This window comes from Misgurnus anguillicaudatus, chromosome 8 (genome assembly GCF_027580225.2).
Source record: "Misgurnus anguillicaudatus chromosome 8, ASM2758022v2, whole genome shotgun sequence".
NCBI classification, from domain to species: Eukaryota; Metazoa; Chordata; class Actinopteri; order Cypriniformes; family Cobitidae; genus Misgurnus; species Misgurnus anguillicaudatus.
The window spans coordinates 6,544,178-6,558,674 of NC_073344.2; the positions used below are offsets into that span (position 1 = coordinate 6,544,178).

Here is a 14,497-nt window from a genome sequence, read left to right on the forward strand (position 1 = left end):
TAACAGGAAGCATTATCTGCCCTGTGTAACTGATAGGGGTATCTAATTTTAACTCGGTTGAGAAAGTCACTTCAGACCACAAGTGTGTCTGCCAGCAGAGGGGTAGAGAGTGCAGTTAAAAGTGTCTCCTGAAACTAGAGCCTGCTGTCCAGTCTCAAAGTCCACAAACACGTCTGGGGATTTTTTTTGCCAAACCCTAGAAACCCTTGGTTGTCTGAAATGTCAAGGACGAAATCAAGCAAATAAACATCTTGTGTTCACGTTGTTTCAACCTATATAACTTTATCAGTGGAATACAAAATTATTTTTGAAAAATATCCTGGCTACATTTATCCCACAAGGGAAGTAAAGTAAGCACGGATTTCTTCTTAAATTATACCAATCGAGTTTTTGAGTTCAACTCTCTGACACACCAACAATTAAAGTGCACCTATTTCATTTCTAAAAAAACAAAAAACAATGTTATTTTGTGTAAAATAAAATGTGTTAGCATGGTTTATGGTTAAAAAAACACATTATTTTTCACATACTGTACATTTTTGTAGCTCCAGATTTCACTCCTGAAACGCACAGATTTGAAAAACTCTGTGTCCCTGATTGGCCAGCCAATTTGTACATGTTGTGATTGGCCTGAATACTTCTGACGTCAGCCTGAAATGTGACGCTCCTTACCATGTTTGAAAAATTCAGTCCCAATGCAATGCTAACAGGAGTTAACTTACAGGCTGTGAGTCAGAAGCGGGAGGAATTATGATAATGTCGGTCTTGTCCACGTCAACAGACCCAGGAAGTAAACTTTTGCCTACAATCCGTGTGTTTGTTGTAGTCCAAGAAAAGAGATTTACATTGGAGATGATGATCGTCGTGTCATCTTTTACTTTGAGGTATGTAACTTTTGCATATTGTTAACATGTACTAATACACACTTACACACCAAAGAAAATGTAAAAAAGTGAATCTGAAAATAGGTGCACTTTGACACCCCACTATAGGTGAAGATTATTAAGTATTCCTCACATATATAAAGTTTTCTGAAGGCAAAATTTATGGTAACAAATAAAGTGTAATTTACTGAACTTGTGAACCGGATTAGTCCAATTTGTGAACAAATCAGTGCTCATTCACTTTCACTAACTGAAAAAGATCAGGATATCCTTTAAAAAAGGACTATTTGTTTGTCCATAGACAAACTTAAGTCATACAGCTTTGAAACAACACAGGTGTGAGGAGGAAATCATTTTGGGATGAACTACAGATCATCAAAGGAGAGGAACCCATACATACATCCACAAGGTTAATTAAGTGCAGGAAGAATTCGTGAGCATCTTGTTGCCGGTTGGAGGAGAACTCTGGGTGTCCCTTACTGACCAAGGCTTTGAACATCTTAGGCGAAATCCCCTTTTGCTGCTGCTACATAGAAAAAGCATGATGCATTCAGATTCATGGACAGCATCAGGGTCACAAAATGAATTAACAGTGAACTTAATAAGCCAACAAGAAGTTTGCTGCATGCCATTTCTTTAAAGGGGACATTTCATGAAAATCTGACTTTTTTCATGTTTAAGTGTTATAATTGGGTCCCCCAGTGCTTTTATCGACCTAGAAAATGTGATAAAGAACTTTGTTTTGGTAAACCATTCTCTGCAAGCATGTGAAAAAATAGGTCATTGAAATTTGGCTTCCCTGTGATGTCAGAAGGGGATAATATCGCCCCTTAATCTGCACTATCCAACCACAGCACTGCCATTTAGTGCAGATCAGCTCATTTGCATTTAAAAGGACACACCCAAAAACGACACATTTTTGCTCACACCTACAAAGGGTCAATTTTCACATTTTAAAATAAATTATATATATGGTATTTTCAGCTAAAACTTCACATACATACCAAATATTTATTTGACATCTTAAAAAAGTCTTGTGAAATGTCCCCTTTAAGAAGCTATGAAAAAATAAAAGGCTTATTATTGCATAACAATACGTTTACGGTTGCTTAAGCCTTATATAACATATAATATATAAAATGTGCAACACCTATGCAGCATAGTTCTTTCGACCAAAATGAAATAGCATCCGAAGCATAAACTCAGCAACTGTAGGCATAAACTTGGTTATGTGACCCTAATTAAAGCAAATATTGAGTCAAATACCTTGTGTTCTTCTTTCATCACCTGTTCAATAAGTTCTGATTTCATTGGAGGTTTAGAGTACTGGCCTGAGAGAAGCCCATGGCCTAGTTTCGCCCTTGAAAACAAAGAAAAATTGCTTTGTGATTTAGATTACATCTCTAAATGAGACAAATGTTTTTTTGTACAATGCAATACGAATCGTAATATTGCGTGAGAAATTTAGCAATGGTGTTTACTTAAGAACTACTTTTTTTGTTTTAAGCACAAGCACATCAGGCTATAAGACTTCGGGGTCATGGTAATGCTAAAATATGTGAGATGGAAGGCAATGTATAACAATAAAAGGCGATGTACAGATTATTGCTCAAAAATATTGATGTTTAATAACAGAAACACTTACATCTGTGTGTTGAAGTCCTGAGTTGGATCAAGAGGTGAGTAGTCAAATATTCTTTGTAGATTCCCAACATACCTGTGATATACACATTGAAAAGAAACACATGTTTTAGCATATTAATGTAACCTTGGCCACATACTATCCACCTGGAAAGAGATGGCAAAAATACAATGTCTCGTTCACAATCTAACAACTTCCAAACCCATTAGCTTTTTTTGATAGATACATCCAGTGACAGTGATTTTCTTAACAGATTGTGGGTCAATGTTAAGTTTAGGCTAAGGACTGGGTCAGGGGCTTATATACTGTTCTCATCATTCTTTTTTTCCTCTGGTTTTAAAGGGACACTCCACTTTTTTTGAAAAATGCTCATTTTCTAGCTCTCCTAGAGTTATATTTGATTTTTACCGCTTTGGAATCTATTCAGCTGATCTCCGGGTCTGGCGCTAGCACTTTTAGCATAGCTTAGCATAATTCATTGAATCTGATTAGACCATTTAGCGTCGCGCTTAAAAATAACCAAAGAGTTTCGATATTTTTCCTATTTACAACTTGACTCTTCTGTAGTTACATTGTGTACTAAAAGTTGTGATTTTTCTAGGCAGATATGGCTAGGAACTATACTCTCATTCTGGCGTAATAATCAGGGACTTTGCTGCCGTAACATGGCTGCAGGAGGCGCAATGATATTACACAGTGCCCGAAAATAGTCGCCTGCTATTGAAAGTTACTAAAATGGCTATTTTCGGCTGCTGGGTAATATCATTTAATATAATTTGAAATGGGAAATATATCAAAACTCTTTGGTCATTTTTGAGCGCGATGCTAATGATCTAATCAGATTCAATGGATTGTGCTAAGCTATGCTAAAAGTGGTACAGCCAGACTCGGAATTTGGCTGAATGGATTCCAAAACGGTAAAAATCTAATATTTAACTCTAGGGGAGCAGGAAAATTTGAATATTTACAAAAAAGTGTCCCTTTAAGGGTAAGTTGGTAAGGATGTTTTTCCAGGACCAACAAAAGATGCTGAACTAGGAACACAAAAATATTATGCTTAAGTGCAGTTGTTTTTCCTCTGCTGACATATTTTATACTAAAGTCTGGATGAAATGTTTCAGTTGGTATATGAGGTCAAGAGATATTCTTGTACTAGACAGCATTTTTAATTGAAGAAAAATCTGACCGCTTTGGTAGAGCTGTACTAGATGACTTTAAGGTACTCACGCTCTCTGAAATTCTGGAATACTGAACAGAACTTGCATAGTGGTGCTCAGGTAGCAGCTGTTGCCCAGGTTTTTGATGCCTGTGAATCCTGGGCCGTACACATGCTTCAGCTTTAGCCCCGCCTCCTGAACCGTTTCCCAGTCACTTATACGTGGCTGTACGTGGTTGTCTGTGTGATGGCCGTTTTCTGTCTGCAAGGATTAGACACAGACATTTAAGGACAAAGAATGACAAGAAGCTGAGGTCCACGTATATAAGGTCTTGTTTGATCTCAAATAAAGCAATTTCCAGCCTGCCACAGCACACCAATCCTTGTTCTAGTCAGCCAATGATACGAAAACATAAAACATACCCTTTGCATCTGCAGCATATCTATTCCGAAGTGCAATAAATGTTCTGATATGAGAGGATCAAGCACGGCTTCTTCTTCATCGAAGGAATAAACATCTGCAAAACAGGCCAAAATATCTAAATTGCTTGTCCAAATTATGATGTTGCTATGGTGAGCCAAAACATGAGCCATATTTCTTACGTGATACATAAAAATTTGATGTGAACCATTACCTGCTCCATCTGGGGTGATTGTGTCGAGTTTAACGGCCAGGGGGAAGTTGGTTTCTTTGTAGTGGTCAAGGGCATGTCCGTTACCTCCACTCCCATCAAAGAACCATTTCCCACAGAGGACAGAGCCATCCGTCAGGTTCAGCCACAGGTTTTCTCTCATTTCACACTTGGCACACTTCCAGCCACTAATAGGACATAAACCATTTTGAAGACACAAGCAGGCAAGGAGTTTCTCTTATTCAGTTGGGGTCTTTGAAATGATGAGGGGTTGTTGCTTGCTCTTTAACCCACTAAGCATATGCTGTGGACTATTTAAAGGAATAGTTCACCCAAAAATTTTAATTCTGTCATCCTTTACTCACTCTCATATTGTTGCAAACTGTAAAATTGTCTTTGTTCTGATGAACACAAAGGAAGATATTTCGAGGACCCCATTTACTTCCATAGTATTCTTTTTTCCTTCTATGGAAGTGAATGGGGTCCACGGACAGTTTGGTTACAAACATTTCTCAAAATATCTTCCTAAATCTTCATAATTTTATTTTTGGGTGAACTATCCCTTTAAGTCAACATCACAGCTTCTGATCATTTCCCATACATATATAGAAAAATAAGACTCATTTATTGGCTGGCCAAAGTTAATCAGCTGATAAGTGGCCATTTTACAGTAATGTTAAAAGTCCCAAAAAATGTGTATATTTTTAACAGGTGTGTAATATTTAATTTACATTTCATACATACATACATACATGTATACAGTATATACCTTAATTTCTATTATAAAGTTATGAGAAACCCCACATCAACTGACTACTTCTTTCTTGTGCGATTTACCAATAGCTTTTATTGCCCCATATATCTGAGATATTCGACTAGGTGTGATGATAAAGTACCCTAAACTTTTTCTACCACTTTACCAAACATGATCAATAGCTAGTTTTCTTATTGTTCCACTTGGCAAGGAAGGCAGACATATCAAATTTAAGGTGTCCACTTAAAGGATTAGTCCATAAGTCCAAAAAATCCAGATAATGTACTCACCACCATGTCATCCAAAATGTTAATGTCTTTCTTTGTTCAGTTGAGAAGAAATTATGTTTTTTGAAGAAAACATTCCAGGATTTTTCTAATTTTAATGGACTTTAATGGACCCCAACACGTAACAGTTTTAATGCGGTTTAAACTTGCATTTTCAACGAAGTATCGAAGGACTCTAAACGATCCCAAACGAGGCATGAGGGTCTTATCTAACGAAACGATCGTCATATTTCACAAGAAAAATAAAAAAATATGCACTTTTAATCCACAACTTCTTCCTCTGGCTGTGTGCCGCGCCAGTGCGGCCTCACGTAATTGCATGATGACGTGGAAAGGTCACGTGTTACATATCAAAACGCACATTTGCGGACCATTTTAAACAATAAACTGACACAAAGACATTAATTAGTATCATCGACATACAACAACGTCAGAACGGTCCTCTTTCTCAACACTTGTAAACACTGGGGCGTAGTTTCGCATACGTCCTCCTTGACCTCTTGACGTGATGGCGTATTGCATGGGGTCGCGCTGGGGCATCAAAGGACCAGAGATAGACGAGAAGTTGTGGTTTAAAAGTGCATATTTTTCTTGTCAAAAATGACAATCGTTTTGCTAGATAAGACCCTTATGCCTCGTTTGGAATCGTTTAGAGTTCTTTGATACTCTGTTGAAAATGCAAATTTAAACTGCATTAAAACTGTTACGTGTTAAGTCCATTAAAATGAGAAAAATCCTGGAATGTTTTCCTCAAAAAACATAATTTCTTCTCGACTGAACAAAGAAAGACATCAACATTTTGGATGACATGGTTGTGAGTAAATTATCTGGATTTTTTTTAAGAAAATTGACTAATCCTTTAAGCATGCCTAAGCTATCTCTACAGTGCTAAGAAGTCCGTATGAAATCTTCCAATGTAACAAACCTTGGAGGAATTCGAACTCCATTCTCCTGTTGTCTGAGACTTCTGGCATGTTTTGATACTTGGATCTCCTCTTCCCAAGATTCAGACTCTTGCTTTTTGTATGGAGATGAAGCATTGAGGACAGCATCACAGGCTATTGTTACCTGCAAGTTAAAGGGACATTGGGATACATATGAACATTACTACCATATGTCTGTTTCACAGCTGAATATGACATTGGAATGTAGCAAAGTGTTGCAGACTTAAGCTGATCAGATCTGTATAATAGGTTAGACAAAAGTAAATAACTAATAAGTAATAAAAGTAACTAAAGCAACAGTAAATAAGCACACCATGCAATTGCAAATGTCTACAAGGACAAAAGAAAACACATGTACTTGTACGTTGTGTGCATCAATGTGTGTTCTAAATGAATGTGTTTTATAAATAAAATATGGGATAATGTTTTGGGTGTGTGTGGTGTGCTCGTGCTTGCTCCGCCCATGGTGCGCATCCAGGAGCTCGGCTCTTTTCGAAAAGTAGCGGTACAGCTGACCTACCTTTTATAAATTTGATGAAACTAAAGCCTCTTCGTAGACATGAAGAATGTAGTACTACTCTATAGTTACTCAAGATTAACATGAGAGCAGAAACAGTGAGTGTTATGCAATCTCACGGAAATTCGTGTTATAGTCACGAAAAATTTAACTAACGCCCTCGTGTCACCGACACGACTCTTCACGGCTCTTCGTGCCTCTGGAGCAGTAATGTCTTTTTTGTGCCACCCAGCACTAATTTCTATGAATGTTTTTTCGTGTCTTTGCCTATTTTTTTTTTACCATTGTCCCTTGGGGTTTGGATTAGAATCCCTTTCTGCGACTTCCTAACCCAGACCCCAACTCCAGGCGAGAATAGTTTTAAAGGAACCATTACATGAAAATCTAACTTTTTCCATGTTTAAGTGCTCTGATTGGGTCCCCAGTGCTTCTACCTACCTTCAACCTAGAAAATGTGCAAAAGATCAACCCAGTAACTTAGTTTTGGTAAACCATTCTCTGCAAGCACATAAAAAATAGGTTGTTGAGATTTGGCTCTCCTTATGATGTCATGAGGAGCTCTTATTTTAATAATACCACCCCTTTATCTGCACTATCCAACCACAGCACTGCCATTTAGTGCAGAGAAAAAGCACAATTGAGTTTTAATTGCAACAACCACCATCATTGTGATCAGTGTTTGAATTTCATCAGCTCATTTGCATTTTTGCACACACCTACAAAGTGGCAATTTTAACATGCTATAATAAATTATTTATATGGTATTTTGAGCTAAAACTTCACATATGAGATCTTAAAAAAGTCTTGTGCCATGGCCCCTTTAAAAGCAGACGAAAAACGTAGAAACCAATGCATAAAATTACATCCTAACACAAACCCGAGCCCAACCCCAAGCGACTATGATTTAAAAATAGGAAAAAATGGGTAAGGGTTAGATTCAGGGTTTGTGTTAGGATGTAATTTTATAGAATTTTATAAAACCATTTATAGAAATTCGTGCTGGGTGGCACGAAAAACAGCGGAAAACCGTGTTAATAACACGAAAACGTTAATCTAATTTTTCGTGACAATAGCACAACATTATTATTATTATTATTATTATTATTATTATTATTATTATTATTATTATTATTATTATTATTATTATTATTATTATTATTAAGGTTTACCACACCTGACAACAGCAGGTGGGATAATGAATAAAGAAAATATTTTGGCTCACTCGTTTTGTTTCTTTGTTACAGTGTAATGATACATGTAAGTACTAAGTAATAATCATTACGTACTTACTATAGAATAAGAGTTTAGTGTAAGGTGCATGTAATTATGTATCATTTACTGTTATTACTATAGTAATTACATGTAACATGTATGTATAACAAAAACTCCGCAGTTTTTCATCCTCCAACATGATGTAGTTTTTTATATTTTCTACTTGTATAACGTACTGATTGTTAAGCACTAATTCTTTTTATATTCAGGGTTGGGGAGTAATGGTAAACATGTAAGGTATGCATTTAAATTACATTACTTACCTAGAGTAATCTAACAAAAAATGTTTGGGTAAAGATAAGGATTAGAGTTGGGTTAACCTGCAGTGGAATACATAGGGGACTAAAACTAATTTTAGGACTTAGCACTACATATTTCCCACTGATGAAAAAATACCACCAACTGTGTGTGGCACTACTCTTTAAAGGGATAGTTCACCTAATAATGAAAATAATAGCATTAATGACTCACCCTCATGTCTTCCAAACTCGTAAGACCTCCGTTCATCTTTGGAAACACAGTTTAAGATGTTTATATGTAGTCTGAGAGCTTGTTCACCCTTCATTGAAAATCTATGTAGGGTATACTGTCCAATGCCCATGTCCAGAAAGCTAATAAAAACATCATCAAAGTAGTCCATGTGACATCAGTGGGGCAGTCTCGTGCACATGGTTCACAACAGAACCGGAAGAGAAGACAATGATGAATAAAGTCATAATTTTGGGGGTTTTTTGAACCAAAATGTATTTTCGATGCTTCAACAAATTCTAACTGAACCACTGATGTCACATGGACTACTTTGATGATGTTTCTATTACCTTTGCGGACATGTACAGTATACCGTAGATAGATGTTCAATGAAGGGTCAGCAAGCTCTCGGACTAAATCTAAAACATCTTAAACTGTGTTTCCAAAGATGAACGGAGATCTTACGAGTTTGGAAGACATGAGGGTGAGTCATTAATGACATCATTTTCATTTTTGGGTGAACTATCCCTTTAAAGGAATAGTCCATTTTCTTAAAAGAAAAATCCAGAGAATTTACTCACCACCATGTCATCCAAAATGTTGATGTCTTTCTTTGTTCATTCGAAAAGAAATTATGTTTTTTGAGGAAAACATTCCAGGATTTTACTCATTTCAATGGACCCCAATGGACCCCAACACCCAACACCTAACTCAACACTTAACAGTTTCCTTCAACAAAGTTTCAATGGACTCCAAACGATCCCAAAGGGCACAAGGGTCTTATCTAGCGAAACGATTGTCATTTTTGACATGAAAAATCAAAAATATGCTCTTAAACCACAAATATTCGTCTAGGTCTGGCCCAGCGCGACCTCACGTAAATGCGTAGTGACGTAGAGAGGTCACGTGTTACATATATGAAACGCACATTTGCAGACCATTTTAAACAATAAACTGACACAAAGACATTAATTAGTAGCGTTCCACATACAACAACGTCGGAGTGGTCCTCTTTTTCCACACTTGTAAACACTGGGGCGGAGTTTCGCGTTCGTCCTCTGTGACCTCTTAACGTGATGACGTATTGCGTGAGGTCACGCTGGCGCATCACGACTGGAGCTAGACGAGAAGTTGTGGTTTAAAAGTGTATATTTTTTATTTTCTTGTCAAAAATGACAATCGTTTGGCTAGATAAGACCCTTATGCCTCATTTGGGATCGTTTATAGTCCTTTGAAACTCAGTTGAAAAAAACTGTTAAGTGTTGAGTTAAGTGTTAATTGTTGGTGTCTATTAAAGTCCATTGAAATGAGAAAAATCCTGCAATGTTTTCCTCAAAAACATAATTTCTTCTCGACTGAACAAAGAAAGACATCAACATTTTGGATGACATGGTGGTGAGTAAATTATCTGGATTTTTCTTTTAAGAAAATTGAATATTCCTTTAACTGCAATAATGGCAATAAAAACATAAAACATGCTGCACATGCAAGTAACAACAACTGAGGAAAAAAATATTATGGTCATTCAGATCTAACAAGAGGAATAAGCTTGTCATTTAGAGTAAAACAAAATAACTAATTACTAGTAAGACTTAAATGCTAAATGAACAGCACAATATCACAGTATTAGTATAGTATTGTACGGTATAGTATAAGCTCGTAAACAGAATTATAAACTCAATTCAGTGACGTCTAACAGGTAAGCACTGAAACTCAAATGGCAGATCAGGCATTTGGCATGCAGGCCACACACAGAACGCATAAGCACACATGGTCTCACTAACCAGTGCGGGTAACTCCTCAATATTTGGTAAAGGGATCTCAAAGTGGTCTGGAAATATGACAAGCTTGGCTTCATCTTCATACTCATACTCATCGCCGTTAAAATCACGGTTAAGCTCTAAATCTTTAGGGAAGGAAGCACAGAGTTATTTGTCAACCGGAGCTGACAGGATTACTACACTGCTTCAAAATGTCCCAATGGATTAATTAACAAACACCTGATGGAACAAAACGTACACAAAGCCATGTTAGAAGAAGAAAAAGATCAATGTTTAGTTTTTGTTATTCACATACTGTACAATGTTTTGTATACTTTACATACTTTCCTGAAACATATTTTCTTTAACTGAAATGATCCAAAATTATCCTTAACTGTAAATAATTAATTGTTTAGCCAACATCAAAATTAAGGTTAAGTGTACCTCAATGCACAAGAAAAAATGTAAATACTTAATTCCTTAAAGGAATATTCCATTTTCCTAAAAGAAAAATCCAGACAATCCACCCACCACCATGCCACCCAAAATGTTGATGTCTTTCTTTGTTCAGTCGAGAAGAAATTATGTTTTTTGAGGAAAACATTCCAGGATTTTTCTCATTTTAATTGACTTTAATAGAGCCCAACATTTAATACTTAACTCAACACTTAACAGTTTTTTTCAACTGAGTTTCTAAGGTCTATAAACGATCCCAAACGAAGCACAAGGGTCCCATCCAGCGAAACAACTTTCATTTTTGACAAGAAAAATAACAAATAAGCTCTTTCAAACCACAACTTTTCGTCTCGGTCCAGTCCAGCGTGACCTAACGTAAATGCGTAGTGACGTAGGGAGGTCACGTGGTACATATATAAAATGCAAATTTGCGGACCATTGTAAACAATAAACTGACACAAAGACATTAATTAGTATCAGTTGACATACAACAATGTAGGAACGGTCCTCTTTCAACGCACTTGTAAACACTGGGGCGGAGTTTCGCGTTCATCCTCTGTGACCCTTTTGACGTCATGACGTATTCACGCATTCACGCTGCCGCATCACGACCGGATCTAGACGAGAAGTTGTGGTTTAAAAGTGTATATTTGTTATTTTTCTTGTCAAAAATGACAATCGTTTCGCTATAGATAAGACCCTTATTCCTCGTTTGGGATTGATTATAGTCCTTTGAAACACCGTTGAAAAAACTGTTACGTGTTGAGTCAAGTGTCCACTGTTGGTGTCCATTAAAGTCCACCAAAATGAGAAAAATCCTGCAATGTTTTCCCCAAAAAACACAACTTCTTCTCGACTGAACAAAGAAAGACATCAACATTTTGTATGACATGGTGGTGAGTAAATTATCTGGATTTTTCTTTTAAGAAAATGGAATATTCCTTTAATAGCCAACCAATATTTCCATTACACTGCTTCCACTTAAAGCACACACACCACTTAAAATCTACACTATCGATATGTTGATGTCCTCACAGGTAAACTACTGTACAGACTGGCTGAGCGATTAACAGTAAAATAACCTGATGTGGTCCCATACACATAGCTGCACTACACCACCGTAATGGCAAAGGAAATAACAGCGACACATAACTACAAAATATTCTCTTCTACTTGAGTTCAAGCTTAACTTGCTTCCTCATTTGTAAATTGCTTTAGATTAATGTGTCTGCTAAATAATCGAATGTAAATGTAAAAATTAAAACTCAAGTTGACTCAAACACACATTTTAGGAAATGCTATTACTTCAAAGGCAACTGATCAGTTAAATTTTACTTCACAAACAAGATTTTGTCTTTAGAGATGTAACAGACTAAATAAAAAGACACATCTGTTTCCATTTCAATCCAGTGACAGACAGATTATTCTTAATAGAACAGTCAGAGTCATCTAAAATGACAGATTTGGCCAAGCATCACGGGTATACTAAATGATTGGAATCCCCCTTCTGACGTATGACCCCGAAACAGCGCGAGAGGCATTTATATTGATTGGATGCATGAGAATAAGGGACCACTGGTCCCTCACCTCCTACGTCACCCCTCCAATGGCAGAAGTGTGTCAGCCTGTGGGTTTGATAGGGCACAGCAGCTGACAGGCATAGCCACCCAATGTAAACCAACCCTTCAGTGCAGAAGATTAGGCCTGTGCAAGCATGTGGCTACTTTAGATTTAGAACGCTTACTAACTGCATATACAAATAAATTAGCTAAATTTAGCCTCAGCCAGGAATGACTGAAATAACTACATATAAAAAGAAAAGAATTATACCATCACAGAGGGGTTTATTTTTTCATTTGTCCAAAACAGGTTTACCTAAAAACACTTTTCCATTTCTTCTTCTTGGTATGGCACCCCCCGCAGCACCTGTGGCTTTCTGTAATAAACACCAAGAAACAACACAACAGTTAAAGTGTAATGTTACACCTGGTACACACGTCCCTAATACATATTACAGAAACATATTACAAATCTAACTGATAAAAGCCTTACAGAAATGATTATACTGTACAAAGCTATGATCGCCAATAGGTCCAGACATAATAATAAGCAAAACGTACCCAGCACATTATTTAGTTGGAACTAAGAAACCATTCCCCTTTAATAGTTTCTTACAAGTTTACACAAAAATTCAAATGTACTATTTACTCAAGCTCATGTTGAATACAAAAGAAGATATTTTGATAAATGATAGTAACCACACATTTGATGGTGCACTGCAAAAATCATATCAAATCAACATATATTTATGTCACTTAACAAATTAACTTGTTAAAAACTATTTCAACTTGTTTTTATAAGTTATGTCAATTTATCGCAAGTCAACATTTAAAATAGTAGGTTAAATTGCATTGTATTAACTTCAGGCTGCACTGTTTTACAGTGTACCCACTGAGGTCCATAGGAGAAAAAAAACAATGGAAGTCAATGGGTACCGTTTACTGCGTGCTTGCTTACCATCATTTATCAAAATTTCGATTACAAGGAAACACAAAGTGTATAGCCTGTAATGCACTACAATTCACTTTGCATACAAGCTTAAATATACATAAATGTACAAATGTGGAGCTGAGTTGCAAAAGATGCTAAACACCACCTCCGCCAAAAATGAGATTTTAATGATATGAACTGAATGCTCTCGCCACATATTATAAGTTCATCGAGTACATTCACTTCAAATCAGCTTAATCCAGTCTGATCTCACGAGAATTCGTACATATTTTACGAGTTGGCTAATTCGTATGAATTCATACACTGCAAAAAATGACTTTCTTACTTAGCATTTTTATCTTGTTTTCAGTACAACTATCTAAAAATTCTTAAATTAAGATGTTTTTTCTTGATGAGCAAAATGACCTACGAAAATAAGTCTAGTTTTTATACAAAATTCTCAAATTTAAGTGAATTTGTGCTTAAAACAAGCAAACAAATCTAAAAAATAAGTTGACGGTTTTCTTAAAAGCTTAATTCAAGAAAAAAATCTCTCAACCCATTGGCAGATATTTTTGCTTGTTTTAAGCACAAATTCACTTAAATTTTATATTTTTGTCTAAAAACTAGACCTATTTTCGTGGGTCATTTTGCTCATCAAGAAAATTGATCTTGATTTTAGAGTTTTTAGATATTTGTACTGAAAACAAGGCAAAAATACTAAGTAAGCAAGTCATTTTTGCAGTGTAAGAAGTTAATCGTGCAAAAACGTGCGATTCTCATGAAAAAAACAACAACAAAACCCAAACCCTAACCCCGCACCTAACCCCAAAATCACAGGGGTGAAGGCAAATCATAAAAAAACGTACGAATGTGGTCGTATGAATTCATACGAATTAGCCAACTCGTAAAATATGTATGAATTAGTGTTGGGCGCTACCCTATCTCACGGCAAGTCTTGTTATAGTCAACAAAATTTTTTATTAATTTATTCGTGCTATTGTCACAATTTTCGGCTGTTTTTCGTGCCCCTGGAGAACGAATGTCTTTTCTTGTGGCACACGGCACAAATTTCTTGAAACAGAGACTTTCTGTATTGTGTAATTCCTTTTTTTTTCTCATTGTTTTTCCTATTTTTAAATCATTGTCGCTTGGGGTTAGGGTTAGATTCGGGGTTTGCGTTAGGATTAAATTTTATGCATTGGTTTCCACATGTTTTTCGTCCGCTTTTAAAA

At 36.3% G+C, this 14,497-nt stretch overlaps 1 protein-coding gene across 2 annotated transcripts in view; it reads right to left on the bottom strand.

Annotated features, from left to right (window-relative positions):
• The window catches only part of usp13 (ubiquitin specific peptidase 13), a 46,595-nt gene that overhangs the window by 24,161 nt on the left and 7,937 nt on the right, over positions 1-14,497 (bottom strand). The window contains exons 3-11 of one of the 2 annotated variants that reach the window (XM_055213076.2): positions 12,648-12,708; positions 10,341-10,462; positions 6,281-6,423; positions 4,318-4,502; positions 4,106-4,200; positions 3,754-3,944; positions 2,530-2,601; positions 2,151-2,244; positions 1,285-1,407 (exon numbers count right to left, since the gene is read on the bottom strand). In XM_055213076.2, coding sequence (XP_055069051.2) covers positions 1,285-1,407; positions 2,151-2,244; positions 2,530-2,601; positions 3,754-3,944; positions 4,106-4,200; positions 4,318-4,502; positions 6,281-6,423; positions 10,341-10,462; positions 12,648-12,708 — 1,086 coding nt within the window. Of the gene's footprint in view, positions 1-1,284; positions 1,411-2,150; positions 2,245-2,529; positions 2,602-3,753; positions 3,945-4,105; positions 4,201-4,317; positions 4,503-6,280; positions 6,424-10,340; positions 10,463-12,647; positions 12,709-14,497 lie in introns of both variants that reach the window. The other variant, XM_055213075.2, reaches the window with a different exon arrangement.